Raw genomic sequence first — 24,134 nt, forward strand, 5'->3', positions numbered from 1 at the left:
CTCATAAGTTTACATACCCAGGGGAAATTTGTGAAATATTGTTACGTTTTATTTTAATTTTATTTTTTAAATATTATAATAAGTGTTTTTTTTTTTTTTTTTTTTTTTTAAATAAATACGACTGATGACTAAACAACAACCACAATTAATTTATTTATGGTTTGTTTAATGATAATGCTTTTCTGAAATGCTTTATAGTTTAATTTGAATCCCACTACAATAAAATGAAATGTGTTTCACCTGGTCCTTCATGTTTTCTTAAAAGAATTGTACACAGTTTACAAATTATTGTTTTCTCATTTACTAAAAAGTAGGGCTGTGTATTTCAAAGTAAGAGCAAGTAAGTAAGTATTATGTGGACAAATAAAGTGCTTAACTTCAGAATCATTTGAAAAAACAAACAAAATACAGATAATACTTCATGTTTTGATCATATGGGTAGAAGCACAATCATGCATTGTAAAAATGCATTATACATAGGTTGAAGGGATTTCGAGAATTTTGAGGTCAACGTTGAGGGTGCACATTATACATGAGTGCGCATTATATAATTTGTAATTCAAAGAATACACAAAAATGGTCAGAAATAGCCATATCCTTAATGTCAATTGATAGAATTTCAACACCCTTAGAGATGACCAGGTCTAAGATGTGACCTTGAGTATGGGTTGGGCTCTTAATATGTTGAGAGAGGGCAAATGTGTCTAGTACAGCAGAGTTCTTTAGATTTTTTTTCCCTGTTATTGTCAACATGAATGTTAAAGTCTCCCGTTATGACAAAATAGTTGTAGTCCGTACAAATAACTGACAGCAGTTCTGAAAAATCCTCCATAAATTTTCTATTGTATCTTCGAGGTCTATAAATTATTACAACAATAACCTTTGAGTCACCTTTAACTAAAAAACAGAAATATTCAAAAGCGCTAAAATCCCCCAGTATAATTTCTTTACACTGAAATAACGACCTAAAAATAACAGCAATACCACCGTCTTTTTTCCCTATTTGACACTTGTTCATAAAAAAAATTACTGGTGTTGCCTCATGGTATTACACCTACTTTCTGTTAACCAAGTTTCATTTAGTAACAAAAAGTCTAGCTCATTGGTTGTAATGATGTCATTAATAAACTGATTTATTACCCACTGACCTGATATTGAAAAGAGCTAGTCTCGCAGAGATAACTTGAGACAATGGTTTGATAGATTCACATTTCATCCTCACTTAGTTTGTACTTCTACTTTTTTTGTGCCATATTTCTTTGACCAACTTTCGGTCCCTTGTCATTACAGAGATGAAAAATGCCTGATCTCCATAGGGATCTGATTTATTCTGGAAAAGACCCCGCAGATAGTCAGGTTCGCATATAAGATTCTTCATGGGTGGCGCTGGGGCCCTTCGCATCTTAGTGGCCGGTGGTTTCAGGCGAGGGGGGATGAGAGAAAGATATTGGCGTGGTGTGGACTGGACTCCAATATTGACAATAGCCTTCAACCTGTTCGTTAGACCTAACATGGCATTTAGGCTAGTAGAGAGTGGGTTTTGGGTTGGGCTTGGTTCCAATGGGGCAGGAAGGGGTGTGGGAGATTGAAATTGCTGGCTCAACAAGCCGTGTCAACAAGGCCAGTGTTTCCTTTTCGGAACATGGAACATCTTTGCATAATTACATCCACACAGTCACTGTTTAATGAAAATATATATCCAAACTGTCTTTTTTTTGGGGGGGGGGGGGGGGGGGGGGGGGGTTGCTTATATAAAATCATAATAACAATGACTGTTTTTCCAGATAAAAAACGTTTTAACCAAAACAAACTTTTTTGTTGCTTTCCAAACAAATTTGGAGATGCATGCTTTGCATTGGATAGAAACAATAGTATGTACAAAATAAATGAATAATGAGATACATGCTTCTTATAGGACATTGATATGGTACAGTGCGTAGGGTAGGGTTGCACGATCGTAATCGCGATGTACGTGCGCAATCGTCACATCGCAGGATCAGCTACCATGTTGGCGTACTGTACTATAGTGACTCAACTGTAATATTAAAAGTGACCAGCAGAGGGACCTGTTTGAACATGCACAAAGATTAAAAGATGTACACATGCTACAGTTTCTAGTTTGCTGTCCAGAATAAAACTAGGCAGGGCATCTGCCTATGCTCGGGGTGCATCCAGGGACACTGCGTAAATGGGAGCGAATGTGTCCTTTTGTAATACAGTAGATACAGGACGTCCTCGAGTTACAACGCACTCGACCTACGACGTTTCGACTTTACGACGCCGTGCCTCGTCCGCCATTTTGTCACAGCACCATAGTGTTTCTGCTTAGCTAGTGCAGAGTGCGTGTTTGTGTGGCGGGAGTATCTTTTCCTTTTTCACACTCTCAGCAGTTATGGTAAGTACAGCATGTTATTTTTTTATTTTAATGTATTTTAGTTTCTTTACACGAAGTGTTAACCTTTCCTGCTACTGTCACCTACACCGTGGTCGGGAGACGCACGGGTTAACTCCCTTCTCTAGTTGCACAGCTGAGCTGGGTGGCGGCAACAATAAAAGCACAACGCACCAATTTGCTGCTTTAATGGCTTTATTAGCTCCTCTGCACATTCGACGTCAACGGGTCCTCCGCTAATCGCTACTCTTCCCCGGTCGCAGTCACTACACTTGCCACTGTATACACTCGCACCGCCGCGCACTCCTTCCTCCTTCACATTTTTTTTTTTAACAGTCAATCAGAGCTGCGCAGAATGCAAAGTTAATGTCCTTTAACCATTGTTCCTGTCATACTGTGTTGCATGTTTTATTAGCACATTAAGGTAAAAAGGTACAAAGGTTTTAATGCCTCATTTAAAAAAACAAAACAAAAAACACCTTTCAAGCAACAAGTTTTTTTTCATGTTTTTGAGATTGCACGGTGAACGCTGCAGCTGGCTCCTAGTGTGGACTGAATGGGTGGCAACAATGGGGAAATGCCGGCATTTTGAGGGTAATAGCCTGTCAGCAATATTGATAAAAAAAATAAAGAAAAAGAACTATGAACTAGCTAATTTTTGGACCGGCGAACTTAGTTCAAAATTTTGAATTAGGGTCTATGAGCTGAAGTTCTTCATTTTAGGAATTATGTACTGAACTTTGAACTAGTTTGCGTAGAAAATGAACTTTCCCAACACGGATCCTCTAGTATTACACATTGCAGGTTTAAAAAAAACAACAAAAACAAAAACACGCAATGTCTTTTTTTTGGGAGAGACTACATCTCTTGGCTGGCTTGGAAATGCCTCGGGATCCCCCCGGAAGAGCTGGACTAAGTGGCTGGGGAGACGCAAGTCTGGGCTTCCCTGCCTAAGCTGCTGCCCCCGCGACGCGACCTCGGATAAGCAGGAGAAAATGGATGGATAGATCGATAATTTCTGATGTAACAGACAGTGGCTGAAAAAGCAAAGTTTGCAGTCATTTTAGCCACCGGTGATCATCATAGTGTCTGAACGGTGGACAGAACGTCGCTTTGAATGCTTGGCCGCCACAAGTTTCTACGCTAGCAGACGCTGTGATATGGAACAATCACAGCCAAGGTGTTTTCCATATTTAAATTTGGGAAGATGAGCGATTCAATCTGAGCAGACCTCATTTACATGGCAGAATAGACCAGCTACAAGAGCTCGAAAAAGGACATTTTGGGCATTTCCAACCAAAATTATCATGCAAACCTGATGAAAGGCCTCTCGCCCCAAAGGATAAGAAGATGCTGGCTTTTCATAGGACAGCGATAAAATGTAATGCGTCATATCTATAGCAGATTCAATTGCAGTTTATTCATATTGTCTGTTTGCAGCTCCATCTACAATTTAAAGTAAGGTACCCGTTGGAGCAGCTTGGTGTGGAGAAGAGATCGATGGCTGGAGCCGTGTTAATAGTGCCCCCTGTGGTAGTGATGGGCGACGTATCTGTGGTGGCGAAGGAGGGCCTCTTGGAGAGCTCCTTGAGCCTCTGTTCCTGCAGTAGGAAGGAAGCACACAAAGATAAAGCAGACAGGCAAGAGAATGCCTCTTGAGATCAGGTCGGCTAAATGTAGTCACCTTCAGCGCTTTGAGTCGGGCCTGCTCTTCTTCCAGTGCTGCCTGCTTCTCCCGCTCGTCCACTTTGGTGAAAGACATTCCCGTGCTCGCCAGCGACGACACGGCATTGGACAGAGTGCTGGCCCTATGGGACAGACAGACTCACACTGGGATGCAGGCAACGCGGCATGGTGGTCCCAGAGGCACGGACAGTGACCGACGAATTAACATACCTGCTGGCTGCCGTGGAGTCTTTCACCTTCTTGCCCTCTAAAGAGGCCAAATGCTGCTCCAGAGCTTCCAGGAGACTGCTGGGAGCCTGTCAAGTTGAGAAAACAGTCAGCATGCCACTCACACACCGCATGACCGTGTGTGTGTCTGTATACATCAACACAATGAAAGACAGTGGTGGGCAACCAAGCAACAACAATATAAACCACACTTTTTATACAGTGGTACATCCAAAGTCAAAGAGCTTAAAAGAAAAAAAAAAAAACCTTAACACTGAATTGTCAAAACTGTCATGGAACCTCACTAGATCTCATTTCAGCCAGAAACAAAGGATTAACCAAAACTACCCAAGAGAACAAGAATGTCTGGAAGATACCGTAAATAAGTGGAATCACAATACTTTGGCCAGCAAGTATTCAAAGGTTACTTTTATTTTGGTAGGTTTTTACTTCTGTTTTTATCCACATTGTCACCGACTTAATAGAACTCCAAACCAGAGTCGGTATTGACATTCTTTTGAAAAAAGGACTGAATCATAGCTATCATATGCTTGTCACACAATTAATATTGTAAAAAACAGTTAAAACAGAGGCAGCACAGTGAATAGTGCTTGGAATGTCTGCCTCACAGTTCTGAGGTTCGTGTTAAGAATCTCAGCTCTTCTCTCTGTGCTTACGTTGGGTTTCTCCTCGTATTCTGGATACCTGCCCCAAAAATGCATGTTAACCATTAATAAGTGTGAATGGTTGTTTGCCTATATGTGTACTGCGATTGACTAACAACCAGTCCTGTGTGTACCCAACCTCTTGCCAAAGTAAGCTTTGATAGGCTCCAGTTTACCCGTGACCCTAATGAGGAAAGTGCTACAGTAAATGTATGTTACTTGTTATATTTAATAATAATACTTATGTACAGTGCCTGTACAGTAAAATGTTTTACGATGGCGACAGTTTGGACTTGAAATGATTCCAAATATAACTGATCATGTGAAATGTAGTTTTGAGTCAACCTTAGTAGTACCACTGTATATAATTTTATTTTCTGTGACTTGTAAGCTCAACAGAGTTGTAGTCACCCACCAGTAATGCACAAATGACAGCATTCCAGCCATACAGTTACTGTGCATGAGAGTAACGTGTATGGGATGACGCACTGTACTGCGGCACGTTCAACAACCTACGGCGGGTTGTTGAAACGGACCACAACTAAGCACAACAGGGCAGCCAGTTTTCAGCAAATGAGCTACTCTCATTACTCTGATCTATGAGGAAAAAGTCACCACATGGATACGTTTTTTTTCTCCTTTCGGCTGTTTGACACGATCACGTGGGAGACATTGCGGAGGCATGCAAAAAGACACCACCAGCGAAGCAAGTCAGACACAGAAGAAGAGTGAAATGATAGTACTTACACAAACTGTGAACTAAAGTGGAAAGATAAGGGGAGAATACAGAATATAAAGGTGGTGACAGTAAGGAAAGAAATCCATTTGAGCTGAACAGCAAATAAACCGCCGACAGCACAGCACCTGCAGTACAAGTGTGTGTGTGTAACCTTAACTGTCAATGTGCAACTGCGACTACACTGCAAACCTTTGTGTGGACTTGGCACCTTTATTTACTGTAAAAGGAGGTGCTGAAGAAGAACAGGGTAGAAAGGAAAGCTTAGAGAAAGACAAAAGGCCATGAAAGAGAGCACCTCCTGTGGAAGCATGCACTCGAGAGGGAAAGCATGCAAAATGCAGAGAGAATCTTAAATGCTCATAGGTTGCCAAAAAAGTTGGTCAATATTGAAAGAGACATTTCAAATGTGATTGTTTTGCTACTTAACTTTCATTGTCGTTATACGTACGGCAGAAACCTCAGTAGGTACACCTGCAATATCCAGTAAGCGCAATACAAGAGCTGTACTGAATATGTTGCCTGTAACACTGTCCGAGAAGGGCTTAATCTCGCACTCTAATGCTTATTATTGTTGATGTAGTCCGCAGTGGTGTAGAACCAGCCGGCATCACACAGACCTGTTTCTAATAGGGGGGTCCCGATCCCATCTTTGAGATCAGAAACCTGTCAGATGTCAGCAAAAAACGAGTATCGGATTAGACTGGATCTAAAATCTCAGATTTTACCACTTTCATACAAGCAGTCTATTCCATGCTCCGCTCCAGCACTTTTATCCAGCAGCGCCCGGGCGGCATGCAGATCCCACGTGATCACAACATGTTGCTAAGGTGCTAACATAATAGCAAGGAGTAAATGTGAATGTTGCTTGGTTTAAGTCGTTTATTGACACTCCAGTTTAAGTTCACTGTAAAACTAAACTCACATAACCAAATAATTACACCTATTAAATGTTCAAATAGATCACAGCCTTTGTTTTTTCGTTTTTGTTCACAAAAATTGGTAGCTCAAAGCTAACAAACAATGAATCAAAACACCAGTGACAAATCAACAAAAATTTGCATTGAACTTGACACTTATCTCTTAAATCAGAATCATTTTTATTTGCCAAGTATGTCCAAAAAACACAAGGAATTTGTCTCCGGTAATTGGAGCCGCTCTAGTACGACAACAGACAGTCAATTGACAGAGAACACTTTTGAGACAAAGACAAATAATGAATATTGGTACACAAATGCTCTGTACACAAATACAACCCCAATTCCAATGAAGTTGGGACGTTGTGTTAAACAAATGAAAACAGAATACAATGATTTGCAAATCATGTTCAACCTATGTTTAATTGAATATACTACAAAGACAAGATATTTAAATGTTCAAACTGATAAACTATTGTTTTTAGCAAATAATCATTAACTTGGAATTTTATGGCTGCAACACATTCCAAAAAGCTGGGACAGGGTCATGTTTAGCACTGTGTTACATCACCTTTTCTTTTAACAACATTCAATAAACGTTTGGGAACTGAGGACACTAATTGTTGAAGCTGTGTAGGTGGAATTCTTTCCCATTCTGGTCTGATGTACAGCTTCAGCTGTTCAACAGTCCGGGGTCTCCGTTGTCGTATTTTACGCTTCATAATGCGCCACATATATTCAATGGGAGACAGGTCTGGACTGCAGCCAGGCCAGTGTAGTACCCGCACTCTTTTACTACGAAGCCACGCTGTTGTAACACGTGCAGAATGTGGTTTGGCATTGTCTTGCTGAAATAAGCAGGGGTGTCCATGAAAAAGACGTTGCTTGGATGGCAGCATATGTTTCTCCCAAACCTGTATGTACCTTTCAGCATTAATGGTGCCTTCACAGATGTATAAGTTACCCATGCCATTGGCACTAACACAGCTCCATACCATCACATATGCTGGCTTTTGAACTTTGCTTCCATAACAATCCGGATGGTTCTTTTACTCTTTGGCCCGGAGAACACGACGGCCACAATTTCCAAAAACAATCTGAAATGTGGACTTGTCAGACCACAGAACACTTTACCACTTTGCATCAGTCCATCTTAGATGAGCTCGGGCCCAGAGAAGCCGGCGGCGTTTCTGGGTGTTGTTGATAAATGGCTTTTGCTTTGCATAGTAGAATTTTAAGTTGCACTTACGGATGTAGCGCAAAACTGTATTTACTGACATTTGTTTTCTGAAGTGTTCCTGAGCCCATGTGGTGATATCCTTTACACGATGTCGGTTTTTGATGCAGTGCCGCCTGAGGGATCGAAGGTCACGGGCATTCAATGTTGGATTTCGGCCTTGCTGCTTACATGCAGTGATTTCTCCAGATTCTCTGAATCTTTTGATGATATTATGGACCGTAGATGATGAAATCCCTAAATTCCTTGAAATTGTACGCTGAGGAACATTGTCCTTAAACTGTTCGACTATTTTCTCACGCACTTGTTCACAAAGAGGTGAACCTTGCCCCATCGTTGCTTGTGAATGACTGAGCAATTCTGGGAAGCTCCTTTTATACCCAATCATGGCACCCACCTGTTCCCAATTAGCCTGTTCACCTGTGGGATGTTCCAAACAGGTGTTTGATGAACATGATTTGCAAATCATTGTGTTCGGTTTTTATTTATGTTTAACACAACGTCCCAACTTCATTGGAATTGTACAAACAGGCAATATAACAATACTCTGGTATATATTCTTCAAACTGTGAAAAACAGTCGACCGTGACTGCAAGTGTGTGTCTCATTGCGTGTATAACACTCGCCCCCCGCCGAGGTCAACACATGCACAGAAGGAACAGCGATTTTCAATAAAACTAAACCCCAGTCGCAGCATGAAGTTTAAAACTGAATTGCCGCACGTGGAAAAAGCAAATGTTCCCACCATATATGAAAAGTAAAAATAAATAAATACATTTTTAAAACAAAACTGAATTGAACTGTTATTTTCCACTTTAAAAATATAATTTGTATTCAAGATTTGAGATTATTTTTCATGGTTTTCTAATTTATTATTTTATATAATCTATTCAAATAGGGAATATGCTTATGTTTAAGTTAAGCAGTGGTTATGTTGCAATTTAAATATTTTTATTGAAGTTATTTTTCAACATTTCCTAATATATTTTTTATTTAATTCAATTGTAGTACATTCTTAAAGTTACTTTATGTAACCCATTGGTTAATAAATGGGTGAGTTTTCCCCATACCCACTGTTGCTGATTATTGTTCTCTGAGTAATATCACTTCACTTCATCAAGCCTTTTCTAACATTCCATAATACAAAAAAAGGACGTATGATTATTGCTGATATCGGATCGGTATCGGCCAAAATTCAAGGCTGCAATATCTGTTTCTGATCGGAAGTGAAAAAGTTGGATCAGGACATCCCTAGTTTCTAATATTGTGGTCAACTCATTTTGCGAGTGAAATATTGGAACTGGCTGTCTGTGGGATGCAGTGCAGAGGCACAAAGAACAATATATATATATATATAAATTATACATGCAACAATGCCCGTCTAACTGTGTCAAAACAAAAGCATGAGCTACTGTAGTTGTAAAGGCAGTTTTTTTCCTTATACAGCTCTTTTACTGGATCTCCTTTAAGCATGTGTAACAAATGTAGGTAGTTAGTGTATACATCAGTATGTCATTTTATTTATTTATTTGTGTTGTTCTCAGACAAGGGGGAGACAGAGAGCGAGAGAGATCGAGAGAGCGAGAGAGAGAGAGGGCGAGCGAAAGAGAGAGACCAGCTTGTAAACTTACCTGGGAAAGGTCTGGAATGTCTCCTCGGTCAATGCCCACCTGCTGTTAGAGCACAAAGAAAGCCAAATTAGTTTTGTTATTTTACCTCCCTGCGTGGGAGTCAACTACCAACTTGCAAAACAATGTACCTCGGCTACTTTGAGGAACTCTGATATCCGGGTCATTCGGGTGAGGAACTTCTTGTAGATGTCCAGCCCTTCTTTGCACTGGGTTTTCTTCATGTCAAAGTATTTCTCTGTTTGGTGACAAAATGCAAGAATTCCACATTGGTGTGATTATCTGGAGGAGACTAGGAGGATTTTTCTTACCAAGCAGGTTGATGATGCCTTCATTATAGGCAGCAAATAGCCTGATGGAGTCTTTGAAGAGGAGCATAAAGGCTGCATTGATGACTCCATTGGTCAGCTCGTTGGCATTTACCTGTGGGAAACCAATGAGCCATAGTTTAAATAAACACATATGCCTTACATTTATCTTTTTGTGGTGATAGGGTCAGATAACACATCTAGCAGGAGCTTCATGCACAAGCCCCCCCTTTTTTTAAGCTGCAGCACCATGGGGGGCTTCACCGCCAACTCACATTGAAATCAAGGAGGGCGTCCATCTGGTTCTGAATAATGGGGACGGTCTTGAGCAGCTTCTCTGTATTCATGGTCCTCATGATGCCATCCACTCTGAGGACATAGGGGAGAGTCAGCAGACACACACAGTAAGACAACGACATAAATAGTAGCCTCTGCTCTAATTTGTTACTGTGTGCGTTGTCCACTTGAACAAATCAACACCGTTCTTCAAATAGATTCCTGATTAATTGTTGGCTCTACTGTAGCCCCTTTTACACTGCCTGTAAGTGGTGGCATTCTTCCATGTCGTCGTCCTGTTTAAACAATATCGACATGGAATATGGGGACGAGGACGACCTGGCGATTTTCCGCCTTCCGAAGTAGTATTGATGGTCAATGGTGTCCTGCAATAATTCACATTAGCTGAGGGCTCCACCACTAAAGGCGTCTTTATACTCGCCCGGACGGCGACCGCACTGACGTCACTGCGGCTGTCCCATGCGTAGTTTGCCTTTATACTCTAGTGCAACCCACGCGCGGTGTTTTGAAAGTGTGCTGCAGTTCTCCTCCAAGTCAGGGGTGTCGCTATGGCTGGTATTGGATAGGACACCACAGGGTGGAATTTCCTCTGCATTTTTTTTTGCCATTACCGATAGCCGTTTTTACTTTCCTTTAGGTAACACGGCACAAAGCAACAACAATGGCAACCGCGACAGAACAAATGGACCTAGATGACCAGATGATACGTTTAATTATGCTGCAAAATCGATCGAGAAGGCGGCGACCTAGATGGTATGTAGAACCAAGGGGCACGCTGGTACGTCATCACAGCATGTGACTAAAACGGACCAATCACGAGTGTGATCTCTGTGGCGTTCGACGTGCAGCAACTATTTTTGTCGGGTGCGCGGCAAACTACGCAGAGGTGCTGCATGGGGCAATTCGTCGGTCACGTGATGCAATGCAGGCGTTGTCGGCCGCGCGACCGCAGGAGTGTAAAGAGGCCTTAAGAGTTGTAACAGTTTGGTTGGGCGTCACTGGCTGGGCCACCTGTTCCAGACGGTCGGGATCGGTGGGTTTGGTATTCCCAAGAAGCAGTCTTGTATTTCTGATTTTATTCACTGCTGACTATATAGATCATTGCAATTAATATTTCATTGAAATATTTCATATTTGTGGGGAAAAATATTTAAAAAAACATGAATATTAAGGTGTCTCCATGGTGTCCGACTGGTTAGAACTCTGCCTCACAGTTCTGAGGACTGAGGTTCAAATCCCAGCCTCGCCTGTATGGAGTCTGCATGTTCGCCCCGTGCCTGTGTGGGTTTTCTCCGGGTACTCCGGTTTCCTCCCACATCCCAAAAGCATGCGCGGTAGGTTGACTGAAGACTCTAAATTGCCTTTAGGTGTGTAAGTGAGTGCGAATTATTGTTTGTTTATATGTGCCCTGGGATTGGCTGGCAACCAGTTTAGGGTGTACCCCGCCTCTCGACCGAAGATAACTGGGATAGGCTCCAGCACGCCCGTGACCCTAGCAAGAATAAGCGGTACAGAAAATTGATCGATGGATGGATGAATATTACAGTACTAAAAAAATGCATTTGCACAAATAAAGCTAGCTTGACAATATTGAAATTGCATGCTATCAATACGGCTAAATAAAAAACAAGACAGTGTTTCGGATTTCATCATGGTTTTCTGTACTTTGCAATTTGCTGTGGATCAGACTACAAGACAAATTTGGTCTTTCCCGATTGCACTACTACTGGCATAAAATCTTGCCGTATCTCGGTCAGACAGTGGCAACACTACACGACATGCATTCCGATATTCCGCATCCCGTTTTTTAGGATCACTGGGCTTTATCTTGTCAAATCAAACACCGTCGGAGAGGCGGAACCGGAAAACGTGTAACTGGTCAACGTGACCGGATACACGTTACCATGGCGACGATAATGTACCAATGTATTGTGTGTGTGTGTGTGTGTGTGTCTGGGGGGATGAGGAAAAACGTGGTGGTCGTCACCGGTGCTCGGGAGAGACGTTCATTTAAGGATTGCTTGAGGTATGTTCACGTATTTCTAATACGATACGGCTCGCAAGCAGGTAACAAAACGTTATGCAGCCAAGCAAGCTACTGCTAGCACTAACGGTTGTACATAGACATGGTGGCGTTCTGTGAAATCATGCTCTAAAGCTTCGGTTGGTTTGTGTGCATGAATAAATGCTGACAACAGCGACCAAGTATATTGACAATGGCAAGCACGGAAAGCGAAGCGCCGGTCATAATACGCAATTCTATTGGTCGGCGTCGAGGTGCGCTGTCGGAGAGATGTCATTGATACGTCACACTTCACGGAAGATAAAAAAAAATAAAAATAAATAAATAAAAATCATCATCATCATAGACTTTTGGCGTCGTAGGGCTATAAATTGGCCCGAAGAGTTGGTCGTGGATTATGTCACACTACAAGAAGTTCTGTTGTTCCCGACAAAATATGTCAGGGCCGATCTAGGGAATTTGGTGCCAATATCGGGGCGAAAATCCTGTAGTCTGATCTAGGCATAAGGAGGACTTTATTCAAAAAGGGACACTTTCAAACTGCAGGATACAAGAAAATCACTTGTCTTACCCTCGCTTAACTTTGGTGAAGTCAAAGGCAACCTGTCTGTACGAAACAGCTTTCTCGTTCAGGTATCGACTGTACCTCCGGATAAACGTAGACATGTCATACCCTGGAATGAACAAATGGACGTGCATCACGTCGTACAAAATGATAGTTTGATAAGTAGCATGAGTGAGGTGTTAATGTTACCTTGCAGGCCACTTTTGTCCAAGAAATTACTGAGGTTGAATAATGTGTTCCTCGAAGCCAGGTACTGCACAAAACGCTGCAAAAGGGAGGTGGGAGTTGGGAGGAGGGAAGGGAACATCACTATGAGGTATTAATCTAATCATACATACAATCATAATCTTCTTGACATCCGTGACCTGTGTTCCAGTGAGATTATCTGACATGGCGTGTGTGTGTGGGTTAGTATTTGAGTGCGTGTGGGGCTCACTTCGTTGCCATACACCATAAGGTGGTGTGTGGTGATCAGTGACTTGAATACGACGACCCAGCTGGTGTTGGTGGTCCTCTCAAACAGCGAGTCGGCCAGTTGAGGAATGTTCACGTTCATCTCGTTGGTGCAGTGGATCAAGTCTGACACGGAAACAAATGATTGTGATATGCGATCGTGTGCATACTGTTTCTCTGTTTTTGTTTAACGTCATAAAGAAGACCACAAATAGTGCTGATGCAGTGAACCGTGACAACATCCGCGTGCTGCGTAAAAATAACCCGAGTTAGGATTTCCATGGGGTCTAAATGACGCAAGTGTTGGTTCCCGAGGTGCTGACGGCACCTCTAATATTTTTGTCTTCATCTACAATTAGCAAGGTGACGTTATGCATTTCCAAACATGTCCATGCGCAGACCAACACCTGCTGCAGACTATGAATAAACAGTAGTGACCACAGTGGTGAGGGACAAGCTGAGTTTTACATGCCTCGCCCCATTAAGCTCATATATATAGTAAGACATGCAAGTGCATGTCACTTGCAAGTAGGGTTGGGCATCGAGAATCTAGAACCAATTGGAACCGGGACTAACGTTTCGGTTCTCCCGGAAACGTTCAAATTACAAAATTTCAGTTTTGATGCCTAGTCCTCCAGCCGTGAAGAAGAAGTGGCGAAAAACAACGAAGAAGCGTAAACCAACGAAGAACAACGCGCACAATGACATGCTTGTGCCCAATGGCGGCGGCGAGGAAGTGTGTGTCTTAACTTTGTTAAAATAAATGACCATTCGCCTCAGTGCAACACTTGGAACAAGATTATATTGTGCAAAGGAAACTTCCACGATGTGTAGCGTCTGACGCGCTCCGAGCCCAACCCTACTTGCAAGAATAAAATTCTAATGCAAATACAGTGGAGCCTCTATTGACTCCACTGTATTTGCATTAGATTTGATATATATATTGCATTATATATCAAATTTTCTGTACAGGTGCACCCCTAAAGTAGCACAAAATTGAGTTTGACAAACAGTCTTTGCATTGCACATGGCGTGATGAAAGACCTCTCTCAAATCTTCCAAAAACAAAAATGGTGAGCAGAGTATCAAACCCAAGGGCAGAGAACCAAGCTGTGGTACCGAACAGCACAAATTGCAAATTTAATTTACATTCATCTGCAAAAAGGTGACCACTCATTTGTTACAAACCTCAATTCCAATGAAGTTGGGATCTTGTGTAAAACGTAAATAAAACCAATGGAATGATTTGCAAATCCTTTTCAACCTATATTCAATTGAATACAACACAAAGACAAGATCTTTAATGTTTAAAGTGATAAACCAAGGATCTCGTTTGATCTGCGTCCTGCGTCTGAGACACACAAAAATTAGCAGGGACACAAAGTACGATCAATCTGTGTCTTAGGACGCAGAGCTATAGCTTAGTACTCCGCCGTGGTGCTGGAAATCTGTTGTATGAATTTTGTTTTCGACGAAGACAGAACTGGAGTGCAACTTATTTGGTCACATATGCGCCCTAAATTCTGAATTGTGCGGCAGAAGGGGGAGAGAGAAAGAAAAAAAGTGCGTACAGCTTCCCAGTCATTTGAGGAATAAAAAACATTTCTACGACTTGAAAGCAGGCACATGACACCCTTTATGGTCTATAAACCAATCAGAGATAGTGAGACCCTCCATCTGATTGGCCATGTGAATGTGTAGGTGCGTGTGTGTGCGCACACGCGCTTTTGAAATGCGGGGGCTTGCGTACACAAAGCAAAATTTTCTGACAGCGAGCCGGTCGCCGCACAGTTACGGAAAGTTGAGCAGCACAAATGGAATTAGTTCCAAAGCCTAACGCCACCGCAACAATGTGGGAACATTTTGGATTCAAGCCAGACGAACGCGGCCATCCCTCTAACACCAACGAGCTGGTATGTCAAATTTGTATTAAGTCGCAACAAAGACAACACAATTTGAAACCTCAAAGTGACCAAACCAAACTTAAACACACCCGCCCCACCCAATTCCTTCAGCTGGGAACAAAAAACACAGTGGGACATTTCACATTTGTCATCAGCTTGCAATTATGGAACTCTTTGCCCAACAATGCAAATTCAAACGTGACAGTGTATATGGTGCATGTATGCTCATATACAGTTTGACGTTACGAGTGTAAGAGATGCAGCAATTTAACGTTGATAAAGCGGCGTTTAAAGAAAGCCTGCAGACTTTTATAAGCAATACAAATCTTGAATCAAATCAGGCAGCTTTGATCTATTTGTTGTTATTAATGTTGCTACTTGGCACTTTTTCTTAACCAATTGGAAACTAATATATCATCCATTACTCCATTTTCCTCCGCTTATCAGAGGTCGGGTCGCGGGGGCAGCAGACTCAGACTTCACCGCAACCACTTTTTGACATAACCAGACCACCAAATAAGAGAATCCGACCACAAACATCTCATTAGGCCAATCACGATGTTGTTTTTGTCAAGAAGACACATTTTCCCAAAAACTATCACTATAAACGATAGATGTTTTTTAATGTCTCTGAAAGCATGAAAAATAATGCCCGCCCTCGAGCAGCAAGACTGTTGTTGGTCTGCTGAAGACGAGCCCTTCACCTGTCAATTAAATATATGTTGACATTCGCTGTAGTCAACAGGGTTATGCCACACACTTTCAGTTGTAAGGGCTGATCCCGTCTCTTCCAGTCTGTTGATCTCTACACTAAATGACTGTACAGGGTTTCCCACATTTACATTTGTGGCGGGCCGCCACAATCAAATTTTGGCTGCCACACATGGAGTTTGGCTTTCCCTGTGCTGAAATTGTTCCGCGATGTGCTCTTTTTGTGTGTCTGTTAATGATCCATCCCACCGATTTCCTTTCTGATACGATAGTGAAAATGCAGTCCCTCAAATGACTAAAGTAGCAAAAGTATCCATACTTATTTTTCTCCTGGTATCACCAACATCAACGTTTCAGACAGTATCGATCCTTTCCCACGCCAGTGACGCTGCTCCAGCCAGCGTAATGGCGTCTCGTCACAGCACAGTCTGTGGTGTTTTTGTTTGTATTTGTGTGTATTTTCGCTTGGAAACACCACTCCATGTTCGGTAAAGCCTACGTACAGTCGTCAGGACCTTTTGAGTTGAGGCCGCGATAAGACTATAACAGGAAGCGAACCAAAGCTGCAGCGCCGAGCATGGCGAGTCCTCCCCCACGTGTAACTCAACTTTGTTGACTTTGTCCACAATTATACAGTTTTAAAGTTATACAAATGATCTTTGTGAAACAAATAAGGTTATATATGCAGCTGTTAAGTCTAATTAATGTCCACCGTTAATATAAGACAACGGCAACTCAGCGTCCCACTTCAGTTCATATTGCCACGTAAACCCAAAAGTTCCTCATGAAAATAATTTTGAAAAGAGTTTCAACAAAAACATTTACTTGTAATTTTATGTACAGTACGGCATGTTATGAAAACAACATTGCTGTCAAAAATCAAGCTCTGCTCGTTTAACAAATAAACATTTAATTTTCAAATTACACATTGTTTTTCCCTGAATCTAAAACCCCATGTATGCTGATATTAAATTACTTATGCTGTCTTTACTTTAATTTAAGTCATTCATTTATGAAAAGTAAAAACAAAAAAACAGTAAATCGAATACATGAAAACACATGCCTTTTGTTATGCTTTGCTCATGCTTGTTTCCATTGTCTTTTAAAATTATATAAAACACGACTTGTTTAGTCAGGCACTGCTTGTTGCAGACAAACTTCATATTCATAGTGAAATATTTTGCAGCTAAAACTCAAGTCACTGTGAATCTTTATTATATACAAAGCTACGGTATGCCAATTACTTTAGACTACACACGTCATGCACGGTCCAGTGCTACCAATGGAAAAGTTAGTGTAGAGCCTGTAAGTGTTTGATTTTACATGATTACTTTCTTTGTAATCTTCCATCCATTTTCTGTACCGCTTATCCTCACTAGGGTCACGGACATGCTGGCGGCTATTCCAGCTTTATTTATCTATTTATGTTTATTTAAAGAGATTTTAGGTTTTTTTTTTTTTAAATATTTAAATTTGTAAGATATTTGGTAAGTGTTCATTAAACCCCTCCCGACCAAAAAAAAGACGGCCAGCCGCCGGATACCCACCATCACAAATAGAATCTGGTCCTGTGGTAAACACTGCTGTATTCACTCAATGCACACCGAAAATCTAGCTGAACGAGTCCTATCATTAAAGCATATTTGTCAACATTAATACCAGAGTTCAAAATAGACCATCGTTTAATGCAAGGCTTGGCAAACTACGGCCCACGGCCCATCCGGCCCCTTGATCATTTCAAGCCGGCCCGCCAAAGTTTAGTACAGAATCGCCCAAACCATATCAAAATCATGGCTACAGTCATTTGACCTTGTCCTGTAATGCGCAGTGGTTCCACCAGGTTGTGCTGTAATACCAAGTGGTGCCACCAGGTTGTCCTGTAATGCACATTAGTTCCACCAGGTAGCGCAGTAGGTACATTAATATATTGACTTGACTTTGGCTGTTCTGTTTTTACTCTGCTACTGCTCTGAACCCTTCTTCAACCATGAGTGGGCCAAAAGAAAAGTAGACAGTGAGTGCCAAGTGTTTAATATAGAATGGACTACTAAATACTTTTTCACTGAAGTCCAGTCAAAGACTGCATGTCTAATTTGTTAAGAAACCATTGCGGTTTAGAGGAATATAACATCAGCACTTTTCTACCAAGCATGCTGATTATACTATCAAAACTACAAGAGACAACACAATCATTGACATTTTACTAACGTCATTAAGTAAAGCAAACTACATCAACACAACATTATCTTGTTTTTTTTCCTCCTGGCCGGCCACTTAAGTAGGGACAGTAAGCAAGACGGCAGCCGGCCGTGCTTGTCATCGACATGCTTTTGCACATTAAACATTCTGAACCCCTATCCCGTATTTAAAAGAGGGGTTTGCGCTTTTTTTGTTGAAGGCTAACAAATACTGTATAATACTGAGGAACATATAATAAACTGATCATTTGGCGGAAGCCACCAACCACACAAGATTCATCATTTATTTAACTCCCCTGAGAGCGTAGGAAACCTATGTGCCCATCCTGTGTAACATTGCATTAAAACTTAGTACATTACGTACACCAGGAAAAGCACAGATGCAGAGTTGAAAGGAGTTGGAAAGGTATCATACTTACGTGACTTCATAGCGTCATAGCGTGGCTCCAAGTCAGTCTTTGATCATTCACAAGCTCCAAAAAGAATAGGCAATGTGTTGCAATATTTTTCTTGGGCATGTTTACACGATCGGAAAAGTTCTCCTCATCGCTCTTTATTCTACCAGGCCTATGCTTTGCTCAGCGGTGCCATGTGATGTGCGGCTGCCATTCATATGTGCTAATACTAGAAAAGTCTTACACAAAGGGATATTTAAAATGAATAAATAAATAAATAAGACAAAAGCACACATGATCGACAGTAGTGCTTTTTATTCACTGAAACTTGAACCGTGTTATTTTACTTTGGGAGCATGCCTTTGCATTGACTGGCAGACAGTGTTAACAAAAATCTAACCCTGACGCTATTGCAATTGTGGGCCCCGGAATTACTTGCTGTGGCAGAAATATTTGGCCGTAAGTCCCGCCCTGTCAGTGGCATAAACCCTACTACTGGCTGAACAAAGTGTGCCATTAAGATTATACATAATAAACAGTAAACTTTCCCGTATTTGTGTTAATTGGGGACTAACGAACACAACAACTCTTGAGAGAAGCGCTGACGTATTAAACGACTTTGCCGCAATGGTTAGCTAAACAGCTTGCTCCTCAGCTCTTTAGATTGTTAGCTCGCGGGCTGGTGAACATAATACACAGTTAACTTTCCTCTGTGTGTTAATTGGGGAATAACACACAACAATTCAGAATAAAGCGCTGACATTTTAAATGACATCACTGCAGTGGAGTGAGCTGTGTGATGAATCACTAGCTTGTTTATTATGTTTGCTAGCCCAAAAACTAGCTCGTTAGCTCATGACAACCAATAGTTAACTTTCCCTTAAGTGTCTCTGTTGTGTGAAGCAAGGCTGTGGAGTATTGGAAAGAGCCAACCCCGTCAAGAGTCCGCCGGCATTCCATGAGTCCACTGGCAGCTAATGATGCAGCCATCCAACTCAGTTGGCTCACCACAACAATGACAATTTATCGAGTCCGGAAAAACTAACGTGTCCATTTAATTTATCGAATGATAAGTTGATATAGTAATTATCGTGACAGGCCTCCATCTCATTTAAATTTGTGGTTGCCCTCTTTTTACACTTGCAGAAGAAGGTTAAAATTGTACTTTTGCAGTGGTAACAGTGTGAGCCTGGAAGAGATTCACATATTTATAGTTCCATCATTTCCAATGGAAACATTTGTTATGATGCTTGAGAGGCTCCACTGTATTGACAGAGTTATGTGGTAGCGACAGTTCTGTCTGAATTGAATGTTGTTGTTTTTTTTCCCCCTCTTTTTTCTTTTTGTTAACCTCTCCTGTTCAACTGCATGGCCATCCTGTGGAGAACCCAGTCAGGGGAATGCCACCCACTCCCCAGGACCAAGGGCGGTCCCCCAGCCCAACCGAAACTGGTCGGGACCAGTCCCCAAGGGAGGGGCAAGGGGACCGGACCACCACCCCCCACACTTTGTGTGGCCTAGGGGTTGGGGACCCCTGTGACACAGTACTGTTGAGATTTTTTTCCTAGGTCCCAAGTTTAACCTTATAATGCTGTGATGATTTTGCCTCTCCCCTCATTCAATTTGGGAATGGCTGATCAACCCATAGGATATAACATGACCTCCTTTAAATAGTAATGAAGAAATACTGTCCACAATTCATGTTTTCTGTTCACGGATAACAGCCGCTGCCAACAAATAGTAAATCATACATGTGCTGCCCCACTTCTTCGCCTCTCATATCATTTTTAACATCCGCTTGCTGGCCAAGGGATGCAAGTCAACGCTGCTCAACCCGCTTTAAAAGTTTTTTTATTTTATTTTATTTAATGTTGACAACCCTGGCTGTCCGCAGCACAGATCAGGGTGACAGGGTAATTGGGCCTCCCTTCTTATTGCTATCCTATATTTGACACCACAAAGTAGGACAGGGTAACTAAACTTTGCAGAAGCAACCGTTAGTTAGCCTGGGTGACTGCCTGCATGGCATAGTGAAGAAGAGCGAGGAGGATGAATATGGTATGCCATGTCACAGTGAATACGCCATTTTTTGGGGGGCTTTTCATGGGATATAAGCGTACTTGTGACAGTCATGGTGATTCATACCGAGGGGAAAGACTTGCCTTGCGTCAGTCAGCGTGATACACAAAGATAACTCATAGGGAAATAAATCATGTTATGTGTGGGCTCAAAAGTGCAAAGTGTAACTCAGGGTCATACTAAATGTAAGGAGAAAATGATACACAGGGTGGACCAAAAGTAGGTATACACTTAAAAATGGCATTTCATTACATCTGAATTTATTGATTACAATTGCATTTATCAAACAAAGTTTAAACTTGTAAATGCTTAAAATGTCCTTCAATATTGCAACATAGCACAACGCAATTGCATCAATATTAATAAAGCTTCCGAGATTATAGTTATAATAATATCAAGGAAGGGTTAGGGTTTCAAGGAAAGTGTGAGGGGTGCATGTAATCTTTAGAGCTTCAAGACAGGATTGGGGTTTACAAAGTAAGGTTTCCAGCCAGGGTTAGGATTTGAAAGTAAGGTTTTTAGCCAGGGTTAAGGTTCCAATAGGGTTTTCAGCCACAGTTCCAGTTTCAACCCCAATACCAATGAAGTTGGGACGACGTGTTAAACACAAATAAAAACAGAATGCAATGGTTTCCAAATCATGTTGAACCTATATTTATTGAATAGACTGCAAAGACAAGATATTTTTGTTGAAACTGATGAACTTGATTGTTTTTAGCAAATAATCATTAACTTAGAATATTATGGCTGCAACACAAAAGAAGCTGGGACAGGGTCATGTTTACCACTGTCTTACGTCACTTTTTCTTTTAACAACCTTCAATAAACGTTTGGGAACTGAGGACACTAATTGTTGAACCTTTGTACGTGGATTTTTTTCCCATTCTTGTCCGATGTACAACTTCAGCTGTTCAACAGTTCGGGGTCTCCGTTGTCGTATTTTACGCTTCATAATGCGCCACACATTTTCAATGGGAGACAGGTCTGGACTGCAGGCAGGCCAGTCTAGTACCCGCACTCTTTTACTACGAAGCCACGCTGTTGTAACAAGTGCAGAATGTGGTTTGGCATTGTCTTTCTAAAATAAGCAGGGGTGTCAATGAAAAAGACATTGCTTTGAGGGCAGCATATGTTTCTCCAAAACCTGTATGTACCTATCAGCATTAACGGTGCCTTTACAGATGTGTAAGTTACCCATGCCATTGGCACTAACACAGCCCCATACCATCACAGATGCTGGCTTTTGAACTTTGCGTCCATAAGTCCGGTTGGGTCTTTTCCTCTTTGGCCCGGAGGAAATCCCTAAATTCCTTGCAATTGCACGTTGAGGAACATTGTCCTTAAACTGTTCGACTATTTTCTCACGCACTTGTTCACAAAGAGGTGAACCTCGCACCATCTTTGCTTGTGAATGACTGAGCAATTCAGGGATGCTCCTTTTATACCCAATCATGGCACCCACCTGTTCCCAATTAGCTTGTTCACCTGTGAGATGTTCCAAACACGTTTGATGAGCTTTCCTCAACTTTCTCAAGTCTTTTTTGCCATCTGTCCCAGCTTTTTTGGAACGTGTTGCAGCCATAAAATTATAAGTTAATTATTATTTGCTAAAAAGAAGCAAGTTTATCAGTTTGAACATTAAATATCTTGTCTATGTAATGTATTCAATTGAATATAGGTTGAACATGATTTCCAAATTATTGTATTCTGTTTTTATTCATGTTTAACAATGTCCCAACTTCATTGGAAGTGAGGTTGTACTTAGGGTTTAGTTAGGTTATATAAAAAAAAAAAAAAGTTTCTAGAAAGGGTTGGGGTTCCAAAATAAGGTTAAGTATTAGGATTAATGGAACTTCTATGGTTTCAAAACAGGATTAATGTTTCAAGGAAGGGTTCAGGTTTCAAGTTAAGTTTTATGGCCTCGGTTAGAGTGTTGTAACTTGTTAGGATTTCAAATCATGGTTTCAAGCAGGGGTCAGGGATCCAACACAGGATTTAATGGAAGGCTAAGTGTTTCAAAGTAAGGTTTCAACACAGGATGTGGATTTTAAAATAGGGTTTAAAGACAGGGTTCTGGTATCAAATTAGGGTTTCTACTAGCCTGGTTTAGAATTTGTTGTGAAAGATTTGAAATCATGGTTTCAAGCAAGGGTTGTGCTTCCAACATAGGGTTTCAAGGCAAGTGATGGGATTTTGTGGAAGGTTTCAAAGTAAAGTTTCAAGACAGAATTGGGGTTGTTGGGGCTTCAAGCCCAGTCAGGGTTTGCAGTTGTGTTGCCCTAGTAAAGACCCTACAAGTGGCGTTGAGGCCCTATCGTTACTTACTTCCACCTGTCCTTTTTTCAATACATCCATCTTGAACTCCATCCTTCTTCCACCCTCTTTATCCTACCTTCCTTCAACAAGTTAATTTAAAAAGCATATACCTACTTTCGGCTCACTACATATTTATATTGTATAATATGTACATTGTGTGCATTTGTGGGTTAAATGTTTTTTTCCACTGCACTTTTTCATGGAAGCTTTATTAGTTTTTCTGATTGTAAGTCTGGCTGTAAAATAGTCTTCCTCAGGCCGTAGGTTTTCCGCCGCCACCTTGCTCTAACTCGTGACACCACGAGGAGTCACCTGAGCGGCACAACAGGTGTGCCACCTGCCAACCACACAAAATGGGACTGAAAGGCTATTCGTAAAAATCACCACAATGAATATTAGCAATGAATATTCATCCATTGAATGGAGATCGGAGATGATGAGTAAATATTAATGGAACTAATTACACTAATTGTCAACTCGAGGCCCTCACTCATACTGACTGTCATTGTATGCTGTTTGCATCTATTACTACTACTACAGTCGGCTTCCAATGGAAGCCGACAGCTATAGCGTGACTACGACAACAAAAAACTCAATTTATCGACACCAGACAGCTCCACATCCACATTTAATAGTTTGTAGAAAACCTAAGTGAGGAAATGTAGCTTAATTTCATGTATTCAACGTAATACGTCCCTCTACAGGACGTACGCTAGCGTTAGCATGTTAGCGGCGAGTCGGGCTTTAAGGCCTAGTGTCTCGAACACAGCCGCCATAACGCCACTAGTAGGGGCTTTTAATGTCAGTACTTGGCTTTTAAAAATAAAAATAAAGAGACACATTTAAGCATACTCACAGTCCAAATGCTTTTTCTTCGGGCCCATTATTTCGTGAGTGGTGGCCTTGCATACTGTTTTGGACACGGCAGATCCCGTTACGCTGTGCTGGGCTGCCGTTATCCGGTCCGTAATGCTCTGCCCCGACATCTTCGCTCACTCGGTCCAACACACAAAAAATTATGGCGAGGGGGGCGGGGGGGAGAAAAAAAAAAAAGGCACACTTGCCGGCGTTTATCTTCGTCAGTGAGCCCTAGCGGAGGGAGAGTAAAACGTCCACCTCCTTCTGAAACCTGTCCGGACTCCTCCTTGCCTCTCCCACCGCGGGACTTCGTATGAAATCAGAGCTAAAGCTAGTCGGTTATAATAATAAAGAGGGCGGAATGAGACGGCAACAACAACAAATGTTCACAATTTGTCGTTGCGCCGCTAGCTTCCCGTCACACATTCAAGGGTTGCGCTGTTTGCACTCATCCGCCTCGGCTCTCGCTCTCGCTCTCATCCCGCTGTTGCACACTGGATCCTAGCCTGCCTGCCTGCCTACTGCCGCTCCGCCTCCCGGTGCCGCCGTCGCCGATGCA

The 24,134-nt window shown here is 41.7% G+C and overlaps 1 protein-coding gene across 12 annotated transcripts in view; it reads right to left on the reverse strand.

Annotated features, from left to right (window-relative positions):
- The window catches only part of picalmb (phosphatidylinositol binding clathrin assembly protein b), a 35,041-nt gene extending 10,930 nt beyond the window's left edge, over window positions 1–24,111 (reverse strand). The window contains exons 1-11 of one of the 12 annotated variants that reach the window (XM_061781134.1): window positions 23,574–24,111; window positions 13,098–13,240; window positions 12,851–12,926; window positions 12,668–12,770; window positions 10,052–10,145; window positions 9,780–9,891; window positions 9,600–9,706; window positions 9,472–9,513; window positions 4,289–4,374; window positions 4,077–4,200; window positions 3,860–3,987 (exon numbers count right to left, since the gene is read on the reverse strand). In XM_061781134.1, coding sequence (XP_061637118.1) covers window positions 3,860–3,987; window positions 4,077–4,200; window positions 4,289–4,374; window positions 9,472–9,513; window positions 9,600–9,706; window positions 9,780–9,891; window positions 10,052–10,145; window positions 12,668–12,770; window positions 12,851–12,926; window positions 13,098–13,240; window positions 23,574–23,703 — 1,145 coding nt within the window. In that variant the 5' untranslated portion in view covers window positions 23,704–24,111. Of the gene's footprint in view, window positions 1–3,859; window positions 3,997–4,076; window positions 4,201–4,288; window positions 4,375–9,471; window positions 9,514–9,599; window positions 9,707–9,779; window positions 9,892–10,051; window positions 10,146–12,667; window positions 12,771–12,850; window positions 12,927–13,097; window positions 13,241–23,573 lie in introns of all 12 variants that reach the window. The other 11 variants (XM_061781132.1, XM_061781133.1, XM_061781137.1 and 8 more) reach the window with 11 other exon arrangements.
- Between the last annotated feature and the right edge of the window lie 23 nt (window positions 24,112–24,134).

Source organism: Phyllopteryx taeniolatus, chromosome 8 (genome assembly GCF_024500385.1).
Source record: "Phyllopteryx taeniolatus isolate TA_2022b chromosome 8, UOR_Ptae_1.2, whole genome shotgun sequence".
Taxonomy (NCBI): domain Eukaryota; kingdom Metazoa; phylum Chordata; class Actinopteri; order Syngnathiformes; family Syngnathidae; genus Phyllopteryx; species Phyllopteryx taeniolatus.